The sequence below is a fragment of the Rhincodon typus genome, chromosome 24 (assembly GCF_021869965.1).
Source record: "Rhincodon typus isolate 14 chromosome 24, sRhiTyp1.1, whole genome shotgun sequence".
NCBI classification, from domain to species: domain Eukaryota; kingdom Metazoa; phylum Chordata; class Chondrichthyes; order Orectolobiformes; family Rhincodontidae; genus Rhincodon; species Rhincodon typus.
In genome coordinates this window covers 37,660,837-37,680,740 of record NC_063355.1, presented here as the reverse complement: position 1 = coordinate 37,680,740, position 19,904 = coordinate 37,660,837, and the positions used below count along the sequence as shown (strand labels likewise).

The 19,904-nt window shown below is 40.0% G+C and overlaps 1 protein-coding gene across 8 annotated transcripts in view; it reads left to right on the top strand.

Annotated features, from left to right (window-relative positions):
- Positions 1-19,904, top strand: part of lrrc74b (leucine rich repeat containing 74B) — a 36,409-nt gene that overhangs the window by 8,307 nt on the left and 8,198 nt on the right. For 7 of the 8 annotated variants that reach the window (XM_048611667.1, XM_048611670.1, XM_048611666.1 and 4 more), the window contains 7 exons: positions 1,360-1,492; positions 3,554-3,760; positions 6,795-6,904; positions 11,365-11,480; positions 13,422-13,500; positions 16,701-16,796; positions 19,726-19,842. In XM_048611667.1, coding sequence (XP_048467624.1) covers positions 1,360-1,492; positions 3,554-3,760; positions 6,795-6,904; positions 11,365-11,480; positions 13,422-13,500; positions 16,701-16,796; positions 19,726-19,842 — 858 coding nt within the window. Of the gene's footprint in view, positions 1-1,359; positions 1,493-3,553; positions 3,761-6,794; positions 6,905-11,364; positions 11,481-13,421; positions 13,501-16,484; positions 16,618-16,700; positions 16,797-19,725; positions 19,843-19,904 lie in introns of those variants that run through there. The other variant, XM_048611673.1, reaches the window with a different exon arrangement.

Sequence of the window (19,904 nt, the reverse complement as noted above, 5' to 3'; positions counted from 1 at the left end):
ACATGCACTTGAGATAGAACTTGGTTTGACATGTCATTGCAAAAGGCAAGAAAGCACGTTTTTCAGTGATTCATTGGACAAAACTAACATCATCTTTTTTCATTGCAGCAAGTATTTTGCATTTTTGGTAGTCTCGCTATCAAGTTTATATTAGTATTAGTGTATTTTGTAACATCTCTAAAGCAGGGTAATTTTTTTTAGTCATTTATGCGGAATGTGGGCATTGCTGGCTGGCCAGCATTTATTATCTGTCCCTAGGTGTCCTTGAGAAGGTTGTGGTGGTGTGCTGCCTTGAACCGCTGCAATCCACCTGCTGTGGATTGACCACGATGCCTTTGGGGAGGGAATTGCAGGATTTCTGTCCCAGTGAAGGGACAGCAATATATTTCCAAGTCAGGATGGTGTGTGGCTTGGAGGGGACTTGCATGTGGTGGTGTTCCCATATATCTTTGCTCTTATAGATGAACTTGGATATGGTCGTGTGTGCTGTCTGAGGATCTTTGGTGAATTTTTGCAGTGCATCTCGTAGGTAGTACACTGTACTGCTATTGGGCATTGGTGGTGGAGGGAGTGGATATTTGTGGATGTAGTGCCAATCAAGCAGGCTGCTTTGTCCTGGATGGCATCAAGCTTCTTGAGTGTTGTTGGAGCTTCACCCATCCAGGGAAGCAGGGAGTATTCCATGACACTCCTGACTTGTGCCTTGTAGATGGTGGACAGGCTTTGGGGAGTCTAGTTGAGTTGCTCACCACCATCTTCCTAGCCTCTGACCTGTTCTTGTAGCCACTGTGTATATGTGGTGAATGCAGTTGTTTCTGATCAATGGTAACCCCCAGAATGTTGACAGTGGGGGAATTCAGTGATGGTAACACCATTGAATGTCAAGGGACTATAGATAAATTATTGGAGATGGTCATAGCCTGGCATTTGTGTAGCACAAATGTTACTTCCCACTTGTGTTAGCCCCAGCTGGATTTTGTCCAGATCTTATTGCATTTGAATATGGACTGCTTCAGTATCTGAGGAATTATGAATGGTGCTGAACGTTATGCAATCATCTGTAAACATTCCCACTTCTGACCTTTTATGATGGATAGAAGGTCATTGATGAAGCAGCTGAAGATGGTTGTGCCAAGACATTACCCTGAGCAACTCCTGCAAAGATGTCGTGGAGCTCAGATCACTGACCTCCAATAACTGCAACCATCTTCCTGTGTGCCAGGTATGACTCACCAGCGGAGAGTTTGCCTCCTGATATCCATTGATTCCAGTTTTGCTCCTCTAAAGTCAAGGGCTGTCACTCTCCTCATTTCTGGAATAGAGAAATTTCAGTAATTCACTTTTTTTTTTTATTTTCAGGGTGCCAAGGCAATTTCTGTTTCTTTGATAACCAACACATCGATCACTAAGTTAAATCTGAAGGATAACTGGCTGGAGGCAGAGGGTGCCAGAGCTATTGCGGAAATGCTGAAGGATAACTGTTATATTACAGGTTTAAACATCTCAGTACTATGTTAATGTATTAACTTGATCCTGCGCAGCAGCCTTTGCTACATTTTGCCATATAATTCCACTGTGACATTATCGCCAGTGTGAAATGCATTTTTCTGGAGGGAGCTAGAGAACCAGGAACATATTGGAAAATGTTTAAAAACTAAGTCAGCTCTAAGTGAACAGAACCTCTGACATTCCTGTTTATATCTGTCAACCAGGGCTCCCTGATTGGACCAGATTAACAGCCCCAACCAGGAAACTTGTATTCTATGAGGTCCATCTGGCTGACCTTGTTACAATCACGACTTCCCTCCCCCTTCCTCACCTAGCCTGAGGACATGGGTCGATTCTTTTCTTTCTTTTTTTTTTCCTTTGTAGCTCCTCCTGGAGCATTTTAGCACCAGGTCAGGTTCCTCCAACTCTACCTCCGATACAGTGGCATGTAACACACAGTAGCTCACTTCTTGCGCTCTGAGCATCTTGGAAGAAATACATTCTCCTCCTCAAGCAGCGAAGGTGTGGAGGTGCGGCATCCGCCCCAAACATCTCTGATTCTGAACTTTCTTCATCACTTTATAGAGAAGTAGAACTCACGAAAAGCAGTTGAGGAGTCGGGCACGTTTGGTTCCACACCATTTGCAAGTTTGCAGCTTTCTCATGGTCCACGTGCTCATTCAGGTCAATCACAGCTACTTGAACTTTACATGTCACTGGACTTGACCTCCTGTCAACCATGCCTCTTAAGCAGGCCTGAGGAGGTGATGGTCTAGTGGTATTATCACTAGACTATTAATCCAGAGACCCAGATAATGTTCCAGGGACCCGGGTTCGAATCCCGCCATGGCAGATGGTGGAGTTTGAACTCCATAAATATCTGGAATTAAGATTCTAATGATGACTGAATCCATTGTCGATTGTTGGAAAAATCCATCTGGTTCACTAGTGTCCTTCAGGGAAGGAAACTACCATCCTTACCTGGTCTGGCCTACATTTGACTCCATAGCCACAATAATGTAGTTGACTCTTAACCACCCTGTGGGCAATTAGGGATGGGCAATAAATGCTGCCTGGCCGGCAACACCCTCATCCTGTGTATGAATTTAAAAAAAAAAAAAAAAAAAATTCCTGTAGTTCCTACATCAAGCTTCATGCCCTGAAGTAAACTGTCTCTCTTTCAGTGGAGTCTTGTGTTCAGCATCAGCATTCCTGATGTTGTCATTTCTCCACCCTCCCAACCAAAAAAAAACCCTGGCCCAGGAAGATTAGATTTAACATAGTGCAGAATCGTAAGCAATTCTGCTGGAGCTATCCCTGTAGTTGCATGAGGGGTAGTCTCATAACCAAATGGGACCCTGGACAGTTTGGTACCTAGTGAAGCTATAGGCTGTTTCTTTAAACCTGCCTTCAAAGTTTGGACTGCTCTTTCTGCTAGAAATGCTTATCCAACTCGAAGATGACTGTTGAGTGAATTTCTTCAGGAGCGTGCTTTTCTCATGTTGTCACTGAAATAACTCTACAAGAGGCCAGTATCCCATCATCCTGTATTCACACATGGTGAGTCCTTGATACTGGATCTAGCTACCTCCAAGCTGGCTCTCAAAGTCAACAGACCCTCTGATACTCTGATACTCTTATTTATATCTGCCAGCCAGGGCTCCCTGATTGGGGCTGTTAATCCAGTCCAATCAGGGAACTACTATGCTATGAGGACTGCCTGACTGACCTTGTTCCAATCACTACAGTCCCAAGTTGTAATTTCAGATGAAGTAGTAATTAAGTGGTCCCAGATGGCTTTGGTATCCCCAAAATAAGAAATGAAGATGTTAGCCTGGATTTTGGATTTTGGATTCTGATTTCTATCTTACTGACTTGCCAAAAAATGCACTTGTATAGACATCTGCTAAAAATGTGGAATGAAGCCAAGGTCAGGCCTGAATCTCACGTTAGGAATTAGAAATTTAATTTAAAATATTGAAATCTTAATGTTTTTAATTTTTTAACACCAATGGGAAGCCAATCACTATTAAACACTCCTGTGTCTTTTTTCTAACTTTTATAGATGTTGACTTATCAGACAATCAACTGGGAGTTGAAGGGGCTAAAGCTATTGCCTCCATGCTCGTAGAAAATCTAACTCTCTTGCGAGCTACCCTTTCTGGGAACCATTTTGATGATCATGCAGCGAAGTACCTGGCTGAGGCCATAAGCATCTCACATAAGTTGAAATACTTGGATCTAAGTCACAACAAAATCGGCAATACATTAGGTATGTTTGTAAAGACACAATAAGATATAGCAACAGAATTAGGTTATTCGGCCCATCGGTTCCGCACTACCATTCAATCATGGCTGATATCTTTTTCTCAACCCTATTCTCCTGTCTTCTCCCTGAAACCCCTGATCTCCTTACCAATCAAGAGCATATCTTTCTCTGTCTTAAATACACTGAATGACTTGGCCTCCACAGCCCTCTTCAGCAATGAGTTCCACAGACTAACCATCCTCTTTCTGAAGAAATTCCTCGTCTCCGTTTCCAAGGGTTGTCCTTTCACCACCCTGAGACTGTGCTCTTGGGTCCTAGTCTCTCCTGCTAGTGGAAACCATTTTCTCCATATTCACTCTATCCAGGCTGTCAATATTCTGTAAGTTTAAATCTGATCCCTCCTTATCCTTCTGAACTCCCATCAAGTACAGACACAGTCCTCAATCTGTCTGCATATGACAAGCACTTCATCCCAGTATCATTCTTGTAAACCTCCTCTAGACCCCCTCCAAGGCAGCATATCCTCCTTTGGATATGGGGCCCAAAACTGCTTATAATTTCCAAATGCAATTTGACCATAGCCTTATACGGCCTCATTAGTATATCCCTGCTCTTATAATTTTAGCCCTCCTGAAATGAATGCTAACATTGCATTAGTGTTTGGGATTTCTGAAGGCTTTACCCATTTTTAAAAAAAAAAAAAAAAAAAACACACACACTCTTCTTCCTATCAAAGTACATAATACTTGCCCACATTATATTCCATCTGCCACTTCTTTGCTGACTCTCCTAACCCATCCAAGTCATTTCTGCAACCTCCCACTTCCTCAACAGTACCTGTCCCTCCACCTACCTTTGTCATCTGCAAATGGAGTAACAATGCTCTCAGTACCTCAATCCAGATCGTCAATGTATAACATAAATAGTTGTGGCCCCAATATTGACCCCTGTGAAACTCGAATAGACTGGCTACCTCAATAAGACCCCTTTATCCCTACCCTCTGCCTTCTGCCAGTCAGCCAATCTTCTTTAACCAATATTTTTAATAGGAAAGGAAATTAGGAGAGAAATATCTTGATTTTCTCTTCTCCCATTTAGTCTGAGATTTTCTGAATTTTCTTCTCGCTCAAAAGAAAGAAATAATGAGAATAAATTGGGAGCATCAATCAAATGGAAATATAAGGTTCTCTCCTAATGAAATGGATTAGGAACTGAAATGGAAATCTATTAGTGCAAACAGGCACAGTACTTTGGCAAAATATTTTGCATCAGTCTTTATCAAGGCAAAGGACTTTACTAAATCTACAGTAAACAAGGAAGTTGACCAGATACGAAGATTCAACGAGAGTAGATAAAGTAAATAAATAGAAAGGTTGAGTGCATGGAGGATCTCTGGTAAAATTGAAGTAATTGGGAAAAACTCTCCGCTGGTTGAAACCGTAGCACAAAGGAAGATGGTTGTGGCTGTTTGAGATTAATCATTTCAGTGCCAAGATATCACTGTTACAGTTCCTAAGAATGGTATCCAATGCACAACCATCCTCACCTGCTCCTGAATGACCTTCTTCCATCCTAAGTCAGATGTGGGGATGTTTGCTGCTGATAACATAATGTTCAACGGCATTCATATGTCCTAAACTACTGAAACAGATTGTTTCAACATACATCAAGACCTTGACGATATAAGAGGCAATATAATAAGTAGCAAGTGATATTCGTGCAACACAAAGACCAGGCAATGACCATCCCCCACAAAGCTGTGTGGCTCATGTTTCAGCATTTTCAGACATATTGTACCAAGTGGCCTCTTTCTGTGCTGAAAGCCTTCTAGGATTCTATTCTAAGAATCTAACTATCTCCTTTGACATTCAATTGAATGATCATTTCAGAATCCTCACAATTCTCAGTATTAGCATTAGCCAGGAACAGGAACTGAACCAACCATATAAATAATGTAACTACAAGAGGAGGTCAGAGGCTAGAAATTGTGCAGTGAATAACACTTCCTAACTCCCCAAAAACCTGACCACTATCTATAAGGCACAATTGTAAGTATGATGCAATACACTCCATTTCCTTGGATAAGTGCAGCTCCAACATCGCTCAAAATAATTGACATCTCCAGGATAGCAGCCTGCTTGATCAGCACTCCAACCACCAACTTAAAATTCATTCCTTCCACTACGGACACTCCATGGCAACCCAGTGTCTGCACACAAAATTCATTGCAGCAACTCTCCAAGATTGCTTTGACAGCATCTTCCAAACACTTAATTTCTAACATCTAGAGAAATAGGAGTGCTATCACCTGCAAATTCCCCTTCAAGCCACCTACTATCCTGACTTAGACATATTGCTGTTCCTTTATCGATGGGTCAAAATCCTGGAACTTCCTACCTGACCACTTTATGGATCTACCTTCACCAAATGGATTGCAGCGGTTCAAGGGGCAGCTCATGCTGCCTTCTTGAAAACAATTATGCATGGATAATAAATCTGGCTACACATCCCATCAAAGAATTGAAAAGAAGAAGCTGTTTTGAACGAATAAGGGTTTATATTCACAGTTCCATAGCTAAGTGTTTGGATTTACAATGTACCACAGATATCATGGTCAAAATAGTTTCACTAGCAGCTTTGAAAAGAGAATTCAATAAGTACCTGAAGGAGAACCACTTGCAGGAAATGGGATTAACTGGATTGCTCTTTAACAGAGCTGCTGCTTATTCACTGGGCTGAATGAAGTACCTCTGTGTTCTATGATTCTATACTATGATTTACAATTGCATGAGAGATTCTGGATGGATTAAGGGTCTTTCCCTGTTCATCATTTTTATTTAATGTGTTTGTGAAGCCAACCACACATGTTTCCCTTTGGTATATATCTGACTTGCTGATGCAAATTTTCCCATCTTCTACAATTTCTCATTTAGCTGGAGTTCTAACTACCCTCCGATGTTTATCAAGTTTTATATTGTTTATTAAATTTTTTACAAAGATGTTCAAGCTTCAGTAACTTATTTGTTATTTTGTAAAGGTGAAGACCTTGGAAGGGCTATAGCAGATAACAGTGGGATAGTGGAATTGGACCTAAGCTGGAATTATCTACGTGGGAACGCTTGTATAGCAGTAGCAGAAGGCATCAGTGTGAGTACTACAAGGCAATGGGGATCCCTGTGACTGTATTTAGTGGAATAATTATATGTATACACCATGAAAATATATGCACAGCATGGTATTTTGTGGTTTCAAGTGAAACTTAACAAGGCAGCAGGGTGGGTGGTTACACATTAGTAAATCTATAACCAATTAGAAATAACTTGCAATATTTGAAGTCAGTTAGCAAGAAGACTAATATGGTTCAGATTCCTGTACAATTAGGATAGACTTTTGGACCTGCCTCCTCACCCTGCTTGAGAGTGGAAGGCAATGGCAAACCATCATGACCAATAACTGCCAAGTAACTGGCTCAGCATAAAGCTCTAGAAGATAACAAGCCAAAGACCTGCCATTGGACAGAACATACACAAATGAATGAACCACACCATTCAGCAAAAGTTCTAAACTTATAACCCCACTTTGGATATAAAACTGGCAAAAGTAAAGAAATTATCCAGACCATACCCTTAAAAACAGACAGGTCAGGGAATAGCATTTCTTCATGGCGGCTGTCTGATCTTCCTCTGCGTTGTACACGATTAATGGAAACCAATATGTGAAGCCATCTCATCCCATGGGTATATTTTCTATATCATGTACAGGCACGCAGTGTTGTGGTCACCAGAACAAAAAAGCACTACAGAGAAAGTTTGCAGCAACAGATTACTCTTTTTTTTTTCTAGAAAACGCAAGAATTAGCAGCAGTAGCAGTCTGTTTGGCCCATCAAGCCTGCTGTGCCATTCAAGAAGGTTGTAGCTGATCTGATCACGGCTTCAAATACACTTTCTTACCCAGAACCCTCAGCTCTCTTGTAGATCTAAAATCTGTTGACTCAATTTTGAATCTATTCAATGATCCACTGTGATCTTTTTCCTCTGTAATTCTAGTACTATTTGAGGGCAGGGCAGAGGAAAATGTATTTCAACATTACTTCAGTTTCAACTGTGTGTGTATTTATATTATGTCACTTTAGCCCACAAATATACATGCATAATTCTGTCTTATGATTTAGCACGATAACCTTACGATACAGGATTTTTGATTTTCAGTTAAAGATTTTGAGTATATTTCAAGATCGTAATGTCAAATGATATTAACAAACTGATCAAACATAACTTTAGTGACGTACTGTGATCTAAATCTTTCCCATGTTTCCACCTAGTTACACAGTCCTGTGGGACTATTTGTTCATGTTTAATGAACTGTTAGATTTAATCAATATTCCCTAAATTGCAATGCCCTCAAATAAGCAACCATGTAGCACATTTTTTTTGTTTACAGCAGTTAAAGCATGTCCAAATTTCTTCAAGATTTTTCTGAAGAAGGGTCCCGACCCAAAACGTCAACTTTCCTGCTCCTCTGATGCTGCCTGGCCTGCTGTATTTCTCCAACTCCATACTGTGTTGTCTCCAAATTTCTTCAGTAACCTTTGTAAAGAATTGGGCACTTGCTATCAAGAATACTTTATTTAAGGATTTACACTTCTGCGTTGTATAATGGTAAAGGGCTGTGTCACACTGTAGGTGTTTGTGAATGGTACTTCGAATTCCCTGTTAGGTCTTCGATCATAAGACATAGGACCAGAAGTAGGCCATTCAAAGTAATCATGGCTAACCAATAAGTATCAGTTTCCTGCCTTTTCCATAGAAGCCTTAATTTCTCTATTGATTTAAAAATCTATCTATATCAACCTTCAATATACTTAATGAGCCAGTCTTAACAGCCCTGTACAGTAAAGAATCCACAGACTTGCTATCATCTGAGAAAATAAATTCATCATTATACTTGTTTTAAACATGTAACCCCCATAGTCTGAGATTATGCCCTCTGGCCCTATATTCTGCACAAGTGGAAAAACCTTTCCGCAACTACTCTTGACAAGGATCCTGTATGCTTCAGTAAGATGGTCCCTCCCTGTTATAAATTCTAATGAGGAGGTCGTCCCTCTCTGTTATAAATTCTAATGAGTGCAGGCCCAGTCTATTCAAACTTTCCTCCTAAAACAGTCCCTTCGTACCGACGATCAACTTGGTGAACCTTCTCTGGAATGTCCTCCAATGCCAATATATCTTTGCCTACATAAGAGGCCTAAACCTGTTCGTGTATTCCAGTTGTGGTTTGACTAGTGCCTTGTATAGTTTTAGTAAGCACTCCCTACTTTTATAGTCAATTCCCTTTTGAAATAAAGGCTCACATTCTATTTGCCTTCCCTGTTATGTGCTGAACTTAGATACTAGATTTTTGTGGTTCATGGACAAGAACTCCCAAATCCCTCTGTTCTGTAGCTTTCTGTTGTCTTTCTCTATTTAAATAATATTCACTTCCTCTATACTTTGTGCCAAACCTCTTATTTCTACATTATATTCAATCTGCCAAGTTTTTGCTCACTTGCTTAACTTGTCTATGTTCGACCCATTCTTTGTCATCCTCACTACCTGCCTTCCCACCTATTTTTGTGTTGTCCACAAACTTGCCTTATAGCACATTCACTTTCACTTTCCTGAATTTTCCATAATCTATAATAGTGTAATAGATTGTAAATAATTGATCCCTGTGGTACTCCACTACTCAGGTTGCCATCCTGAAAATGCTTCCATCATCCACCGCAAACCCCCACCCCACCCCCATATCCAACTCTCTGACTTCCATTATTTGGCCAGTCCTCTATCCATGCTAATATACTACCTCCAACACTGGTGGGCTATTATACTATTAAGTAGCTTAATGTGTGGTAACACATCAAATATCTCCTGAAAATCCAAATATACTATGGCCCCTTCCTCTACTTTTTATCCCTCCTGTTTCTTACCACCTTTAAAGAATTCTAGTAAATTTGTCAGGCATGATTCCTCTTCATAAAGCCACGCTGACTTCGCTTGGTCATATGTTTTTCTAAATTCTCTGCTATTACATCCTTAGTAATAGATTCTAATACTGTCCCAATAATGGATATTATGCTAACTGGCCTCTAGCTTTTTTTTTGTTTGACTTTTTTTTTACTATTGGCAGTTTTCTAATCCTCTGGGACTTTTCCAGGATCTAAGGATTCTTGGAAGATTACTACCAGTATATCCACTGTCTCTGTAGTTACTTCCTTTTAATATCCTAAGATGCATCCTATCAGGTCAGGATACTCCTCCAGTGTCACAACGACGCCACCCGGAAACTGGAGGGGCAGCACTTCGTTCCGCCTTGGGACCGTACAACCCAATGGTCTCAATGTGGACTTTACCAGTTTCAAAATCTCCGCACCCCTGGCCTCATCCCGTGACCATCCCTCCCTCTCATCCCCACCTCCTTGAACTGTCCATCTTCTCTCCCACCTATCTGCCCCTCCCAACTCACTGACCAATGCCCACAGCTGCCTACCTGCACTCATTTATCGCCATCCCACCTACCTTCCCCAGCCCCTCTCCTCCCTGCCTCCTTGACCTGTCCGTCCTCTACCTATCTCCCTCTCATCCCCACCTCCTTGACCTGTCCGTCTTCTCTCTAACCTATCCGCCCTCCCTACCTGCACTCAGCTATCACCATCCCACCTACCTTCCCCAGCCCCACCCCTCCTCTCTTTATTTCAAAGCTTCCTTCCCCCTCCTCCATTTCTGAAGAACGGTCCCAACCCGGAACGTCAGCTTTCCTGCTCCTCTGATGCTGCCTGGCTCGCTGTGTTCCTCCAGCTCTACACTGTTATCTCTGACTCCAGAATTGGCAGTTCTTACTATCTCTGAGGCCAGGATACTTGTTGGTTTGTTTTTGCCCTGTTAGTTTCGCTAGCACTTTTTCCCCTCGTAACCTTTGTAGTTATTTCTTCTCCTCCTTTTGCTGCATGATTATTTAATAATTTTGGAATGCCATTCATGTCGTCTTCTGTGAAGATTGATACCAAGTATTTATTCAACTCCTCTGCTCTTTGCTGGATCCCCATTTCTGAAGAAGGGTCTAGGCCCGAAACATCAGCTTTCCTGCTCCTCTGATGCTGCTTGGCCTGCTGTGTTCATCCAGCTCTACACCTTGTTATCTCCATTTCAGATCTTGCTGGTTTTCGAGTCTGGCAATTTGGGTTGGGTGGTTGGTGTTAGGTTCGGTTAAGAGTCAATCGGACCGCCCGGAGCACACAAAAAAATGTGCGTGAAGGCAATAACTAGTGCAGCTCCTGGCCCAACAAGCCTGAAAGTTAATTATACTCATCTATTAATAATTAAAATTCATGCATGGCAGCTCATAAAGGTCTTTGGTTTTCGGACATCACCCATTTTCAGGTACAGTTGGATTTGAGACACTGTTCTTCTACTAGCTTGAGTCTCTGTGGTGAGTGTGTCTTGAATTTGATGTCTAGTCCAGGAGACTGAATTGACCAAAATTTACAAATTTTGTGATTAGAAAAGCAGTTGAGTGTAATCTATTTTCTTCCCCTCCAATTCTTCTTCTTCCCTCCCACCCCCCCCAGGATAATATTTATCTGAAAGTACTGAATTTGTCCTATAATGGATTTGGGAATGAGGGTGCAAAAGCCCTTGGCATCGCTCTTAAAGTTAACAATGTGCTTGAGCAATTGAATATCAGGTATGTCAACACCTACCTTCTTTTAATCCAGATTGGGTACCATTTTTCTGTTTGTATAAAGCAGTTTCTTTGTAGGCTATCGTGATATTGGTTGCAATTTATTCAAGTGAGCATTTGGAGTTAGCACAGACCGCAAGTCTTTTTTCTTAAAGACACAAAATGGTAGTGGTTTTGGTGGCCAGCTAATGTAGCACACTGGCACAGTCATGGATGGCACAGTCTATTAATACAAATTGGGTTGAATAACACACCACAATATCAGCTGACTTCTTGGCCTTTTAAAAAAGTAGGTCTGAGAGGGAAATCTGTTTTCTTTTGAAAAGAGAATGAATGACCTTACAGCATGATGGTATCAGTGGATGAGAGCTGTTCCTTTTGCGGAGTTTGAAAGGAACTCAACTGGAATGATTTCTGATTTTTTCTTTAAATTGTTTATCCGCTGTTCTGACGACACTGATTCATGCTAGGCATCTTAAGCCTTTACTACCATATCCTTCATGTCATTCTTTTTGTGGGGGCCTAACACTTAATGTCAGTAAAACGTTCAGCCATTGGGATATCATAGCCGAGACTACTCTCACTCGAGATCTGCATACAAGTGCTACCGAGGCATACAAGGCAGAGGGACTGATTTACAGTTGAGAGTGGGAGCCCTAATCTGTTTTCTATTCCCAACTTACTTGACCTCATTCAGTTCAAGGTGGAACTTTTCGATTTAGATTTTATTGCCACACATACTCTAGTACAAACTTGGGACATCTTTGTTCTGTATGACTTGGAATGATAGATGGTAGATTTGCTTGGCTGTCCTATGAAGTATTAAAATTCTGAATTTTAAGGCTTAATTTGCAGAAGAAAAGAGAAGTAACAGTAGCACTTCACTCACCATTGTTAAAGTGAGAAGAAACCCTGAATCCCATAACCAGTTGCAGTATAATTAGCTGTTGGAGAATGCTGTGAAGTATTTTGTAATCAAGAGTACATGTGAATTTGACTGGACTGCAAGCTGTTTTCATATGAAAGATTAAATTATTTACATTTAGATGACGTTTTATGATATTTTTCAATGTGTTTGGAAAGTAGTGATAATTTATTTATGTGGACAAATGCAGCAGACTTTTTGCCATAGCATAAGCTCACAGACAGAAAAGACATGAGCAACTAGTTCATTTGTTCATGATGGTGTCGGTTGAGGGAGAATATTGCCCTTCACACAGCTGAGCTCCTCCTGCTTGAGTAACGTCAATGGCATTTCTAATGTACTACAGGCACTTGCCATCCCTTTCAAAGGACCACACTTCTAATAATGCAGCATTCCTTCAATACTGCACTAAACTGTTAACCTTTGTTATGTACTTAAACCCTGGAGTTTGAATGCACAACTGCATGATTAGGGCAACATTTGTTTAAAGTAAATTAAAATTGATTTTTATGATTTAAGAAGAAACCACAGTCAACATACATAACTACAATCATTATAAGCTTAACTTGTATTTTCCATAGAATAGAATCCCTACAGTGTGGAAACAGGCCCTTTGGCCCAACAAGTCCACATTGACCCTCAGAACATCCCACCCAGGCACATTCCCCAAACCCACCCAATCTAAACATCCCTGAACGCTATGGGCAATTTAGCATGGCCAATCCACCTAGCCTGCACATCTTTGGACTGTGGAAGAAAACCGGAGCACCCGGAGGAAACCCACACGGACACTGGGATGATGTACAAACTCCACACAGACAGTCACCCGAGGTGGGGGGAATTGAACCCAGGCCCCTTGTGCTGTAAAAGCTAGCATTGCTAACGACTGAGCCACCATGCCGCCCTTTTCTGTTTCAACAGTTATACCATATTGTTTTAAATAAATATACAAACCCTAGTCAATGTATGGATTTGAACATTTAAAGCTTTGTGATTTTTGTTTTGGTTGTTTCTTACAGTAATAATCATATTTCTCCAGAAGGAGCAGTGTGGTTATCAATGGGATTGAGAAGCAATAACACACTGATTGTACTTAATGTAAGTATACTTCCAAACTTGTATATGCTACTCCAATGGCTCACTGTAATAGATCTATCCAAACCATTCATTAATTATTTAATCCATAATTTCAAGAAATTTCTATCTAGAAATTGGATGTTGTGAGCAAGTTTGGACCCCATGCCTCAGTAAGGATGTACTGGCCCTGGAGCGGCTCCAAAGGAGGTTCACGAGAATGATCCCAGGAATGAAAGGCTTAACATAAGGAACTTTTGAGGATTCTGAGTCTATACTCGATGGAGTTTAGAAGGATGAGGGGGCAATCTAATTGAAACTTACAGAATACTGAACGGCCTGGACAGAGTGGACTTTAGGAAGATGTCTCCATTAGCAAGAGAGACCAGGACCCAAGGGCACAGCCTTAGAGTAAAGGGAAGACCCTTTAGAATGGAGGTGAGGAGAAACTCAGCCAGAGAGTGATGAATCTATGAAACTCATTGCCACAGAAGGCTGTGGAGGCCAAGTCATTCTCCATCTGTCTTAAAGATAGTCAGGTTCTTGATTGTCAAGGCAATCAAAGGTTACGGGGAGAAAACGACAGAATGGGGTTGAAAAAATTATCAGCCATGATTGAATGGCAGTGCAGACTCAATGGGCCAAATGCCCTAATTTCTGCTCCTATGTCTTATAGTCTATGGTCCTATAAGATAGGGGGAAAAAAATCAGGTGGATTATACAGACGTCTTGCTCAGTTAGGACTCTTTGAGATGCAATGTAAAATCACTGCTGTCCATGCATTGCAATGACTCACGTGCAAGTGCTTCTGTGAGGCTGTGAGGGTTAATATCAGGAGGCCAAAATGCTACTCGAAGGCAACCAACGCCTCTTAAAAGGAGAGGTACAGTCTGCCTACAAAATGTATGCAGCATTTTGGAATGTAATGACAAATAAAGCGAGAGAATGGGCATCAAGGCTTTTTCAAAATAAAATGAGGGATACAAAGATAGGATTAAGTGAGAAAGAACAAAGTTTTTTTTTGTGTAAAACTGATTTTAATTTGAATTTAACAATTTAAAGCTGAAAAAATGATATTGTGCTCTTGCAATGATTAATTTCAGTGCATTTAGCAGTCATTTCTGTTTATCACAACATTAAGAAGATGCTTGAGATAGACATAAATTTTGCCACAGAAAGCTTGTTTAAGTTCACATTTACTGCATCAGTGCAGAAACTTCAAACCGTTGAAGACGTTTGAGTAATGAGGTAAACAGCAAAGTATCATTTTCAGGTTTAACCACATCTGTCTTCTCTTGAAATTGCTGTGTAATTTCCACAAAAGTGAGATTTATTTACCAGTATTGTGATGGTAAATGCTGGTCTAATATGTTTCAGTGGCGTTGATTGAAAGAAAATATTAGCCAATGCCATCGAAAAAGTATCCTTGTCCTCTTCAAGCAATGTCATGGAATCTTTTATATCCATTTCAGGATGCACCTTGGAATTCAGTTTACCTGGCTTATCTAAAACCCATAATCTTTAATAGTGCAGTACCCCTCAGTACTGTACTAAAGTATCAGCATGAATATGAACAACTTTCTAACACTATCAAACAACAAGGCTGGTATATTGGCAGCCTCTAGTCTCTGCTCAGTTAGCTGATCTCAGCAGTCACCTACATCTACAGCACTTAAGTTTAGGAACAAAAAAATGTAGCCAGGCGTTCCCATTCCCAATTCCATATCCTTTTTCATTCATCCCCAAGGATGACAAGTAAAACTAGCATATGTTGGCCGTCCCTACTTTGCCCACAAATGTGCAGGGATTTCTTTAGAAGCACTGCATCTTGAGGTGGAAGCATTCCACAGTGCTGTTAGGTAGGAAGTTGCAGAACATAGACCTAGCAACAACGAAGCAACTATGTCCAAGTTAAGACTGTGTTCTGTAATATCTGCACATCTTGTTTGAAGTGGTGGATGTCATGGGGTTTGGAAGAAATATTGGTGAAGTGCATCATGTTGGTAAGTGTACACTGTAACAATGGTACACTGGTGGTTGAGGAAATGAATGTCTAAGGTGTTGGATGGACTACCAATCAAGCAAGCTGTTTTGTCCTTGGTGATGTGAAGCTACCTGAACATTGGTGCAGCTACACCCATCCGGGCTAGTAAAAAATATCCCATGGCCCTCCTGACTTAGGCCTTAAATGGCAAAGAGGCTTTGAATAACGATGACACTAGTAATTCATACCAAATACCAGAGACTGATTTGCTCCAAAGGCCACAGTGCTTAAGTGGCTAATTCAGTTACATTTCTGGGCAACTGTGATCCCAGGATATTTATTTCAAGACAAATTCAACATATTAATACTATTTATTATTGTAAGTAGTCTGTTAATCTCTCTATTAGTCCCATTGATTTCAGTTTTACTCCAGCTTGTTGGCACCACACTTGATTGAAAACTGCCTTGGCGTCAAGGGTGGTCACTCTCACCTTACCACTAGAATTGAATTCTCTTGTCCCTGTTTGAACCTAGGCTTTTGAGGTCCAGAACCGAATAGAATCCTAATACAGTGTTGGTGAGCAGCTTATTCGTGACTGCTGCTCACCAATATAATTGGTAACCTCTTCCATTACTTTGAAAGAGAGTGGATTGATGCGAATTTGTCCAATTGAATTTGTCCTTTTTTGTGGGTGGATATAGCTGGGCAATTTTTATTATCAAATCCATGTCAGTTGTAGTTTTGATACAATAGATTGACTCGAGCTGCGACTGGTTCTGGAGCACAAGTCTTAAACACTGCTGTTGGTACATTGCCAACAGCCATAATTTAGCCATGTCCAGTGCATTCAGTCATTTCTTGATTATCACATGGAGTTTATTGCATCGGTTGAAGGTTTGCATCTGACATGATTTTAACCTTGGATGAAGGCTGAGTAAGATCATCTACTCAGCATGTTTAAAGTGAGGACATGAGTGTTGTATGGAAACTGATGAATCTTGTATTTGATGCCTCTTCGTTCAGGTGGAAGATAACATACTCATTCATCATCTGTTACACCTTACTCGTGAAGAATTGCTGCTGGAGCAAAATAAGGGTGGACTACAGATGTTGATGAAAATGCCCTGCAGCAAGAGTTGGCTCCTTGAAGAAGACAGTAGGAATGCACATTTGAAAAGGTGATGTAATAATTTTAATTGTCACTTTGAGTAATGAAACTCTTGTAATTTATGTTCACAGATGGCCCGGAATCCTATGCAAAGTGCTGGCTGTTACGGGATATTGAAAGCTTTAAAAGAAAATCCAAAAAGTGCCATAGAATCTTTGGATTTCTCTGTGAGTATATATTCTACTCCTTTAATAAATGGTACTTGCAATTCGACAGTGGCTACACTTCAAAAGTACTTCATAAGTCATAAAGCACTTTGAATCGCCTGGTTGTCATTGACAGTCACTATATAAATGTAAGGTTTTCTTTCTTTTTTTCCTTCCCCTGTCTGTCTCAGCTAAAAATATAATAGATTCATTTCCCATACTTCCTTGGTTCTGTACATAAAATGCTAATTTGTCTCTTCGTCCATGACAATGTACTAACTGAATTTGGCATTTCTATTTTTGATTTTTACTGTTGAGCCACAACTATCCTAAGGCTAATAGTTGTTTGTGCATTACAGTGGTCCAGTTATGGAAAACTTACTGAAGCTGTAACAAAGTCATAAAATGAAGGAGCACTATTTCCCTCATTCTTATGATGGATCTTTGAAAGAGCTATCCAATTTGTCCCACATACTTATTAAGCAGAAAATCCACTTAAAGTAAGTGTATCTCACTAATGCAAAATTTAGTTTAGTTCAGAAGAAATGCCTTCCCTCATTGTAACACCTCCGTGTAAATAATAGAATTGGGGTTGGATGGTCTCAGCAACATAAATTCCAGGACTTCCTAACAACTCTTCATAATTTGCACTATGGTAAAAAGCTACAGCTTGCTGAAACCCATACAAAAGGGTAAAATCCGATGGAGCTAAACAAGTACGTGAGGCATAATGAAGATGAAGGAAGTTTGAGGTAAAGTTGGAGGATACTTTTCTGGCGCATACAGAATGTCTTCGATCATAAAAAAAACAAAGTGTTGGAAACATTGATTAGCTGAGGCAATATCTTCAGGGAGGGAATTCAAAACTGCAAGTTGTTTCTGATGCTCTGTTAGCATACTTCTCTTCATGGCAGAACCTCTGAAATAATCATCTTTTTACTCTTCAGCTAGTCATTCAATGGTAAGTAAAAACTGAAAGAACTGTGGATGCTGTAAATTAGGAACAAAAACAAAGTTGCCGGAAAAGCTCAGCAGGTCTGGCAGCATCTGTGAAGGAGAAAACAGAGTTCATGTTTCGGGTCCGGTGACCCTTCCTCAGAACTCGGCAATCTGTGATAAGTTTCCTCTAGTCAAATATGCCAGGATGCACTTCCACCCCTCTATCATCTGACTACCTATCTCATCAGTGTCAATTCCTTATCTTTACTAACACTACACTTTTGGTTGCAAGTCTCGGAGATTCTATGTGCAAGAGAAAAAGTCAACAGATTTGCATTCACTAGCTCGTAGTAAGGACTGCAAAGCCTTGCAGTTTAGCAATGTTCTACACTGTCTTCTGGTTTACAGTCACTGGAGGAAGAAATGGTAGTTAACATTGTCATCTTTGTTTCAATCAGCTATATTATGGATTCCTTACTTAACAAGCAGTAGCAAAGAGAATTCAACAATGCATAGAAACATTACAAAATCTGAAATGTAGAGGCCTGGTAGCTGCCAAAAGTTGGATTTGGATTTCATATAACTATTCCAACCCACCTTGCAGCATCTGATGTACCTTGCCAGACAGCTTGCCCTTCAGAAGGATTCAATTTTAAGCTACTTGCCTTGTTAGCAGTGGCATCTGGTAAGTCATAAGGAGGAAGGGAAATTAGATAGTGAGGCGTGGGTACAGAGAGTATTGGAAATCACACTGACAGTCAAAATTGCTAGTGGAGCTAGGAAGAGCATTTCTATCCACCCCAACTCTTCCACTCATCATTTTTCTTAATTCCTCTTTTTCATTCAATTAACTAAATCCCAGCTGAGAGGATATATGGCTCCAGCTTTAAGAGTTTGTGATGGACAGTTCCACATTGTAATTGTTCTATATGTGAAGAAGTTTATTTCTAACCACTTTTTTGTTTTAAATTTGTGATTATTTTATATTCATATTCTTAATACCTTTCATTTCCTCACAATATCACAAAACACTGTACATCAACTGAAGTACGTTAAGACATATCCATTGTTATAATATGGTGCTGCATAATAGCCAATATACATAAGATCCCACAAACAGCAATAAAATAAGTATTTGGATCTATTTTAGTGATTTTTGGTAGAGGGAGTGGTCTTGTCCGGAACATATGAAGACCTAGCTTTCATAAGAACATTTATTTTACGTCCTTCTGAGAGAACGGACAAAGACCAGCTTTAACATCTTAGCAGTATCAGCTATTTTACAGCACTAAGGTTTCAAACTAGATTATGAAAGTGTGCCTCTGGAGTAGGACTTGAACATGGCATCATCTGATTAAAAAGGTAGAGGGGGGAATATTGGCCTTGATTCTCTTCTAAATCAGAAGATTGTAGATTCAAGCCCCACTTGAACACTTTATTTAGCACGTAGTCAAAAGTCTGTATTCATTGCATCATCTTTCACTCATAGTGACCAGAGCAGAGTGGCATCTTTAAAATGTCACATGCATATAAGACAAAAACAAATTTGATTATTTTCAGACAATCAAAATATTCATTTAATTAAATACAAATTAATCAAACTGATTTTTATTTGGTAGTTGGTACAAATGAGGAAAGGTTAGAATACTGTGCAATCAATCTGCTTAACTTTTTTATCAGTTACCAATTCCATTTTTATAAGTAGTAGAAACCAAGCCATTAAAATGGAAGTCAAATTACTGATCAGTAAGAACTCCAGTGTGTTGAAACAGGCCAGTTAGTCAGAAACTTTTGCGCAATGATGGCATCTTGAGGTGTACCACACAAATAAAGATTTCAGACTATTTAAAAAGCAGCTTCCGATAAATGCATGGTAGCTATGAGACCTTTACGTTCCTTAGTGCCATGAGCTGTTAAATCACTTAGAACACTGATTTCAGTGTTTTAACAGTTTCAATCTTTACTTTCTTTGTGTATCCCCATATCACTATATTTTTTAAATTGTTTTCAGGATATCAGAGTTAATAAGGATTTTGAGGACTTATTCAATGATGTAAAACAACACGTACCAAAGCTTGTTGTGAAACATGAGAAAAATGCAGATCTATTCAAAAAACCAAGATCTAAGGTAAAAACAAATTCTTATTCATTTTATATCGGGCAAAATAAAAATAATTTCTGTAGTTTGAT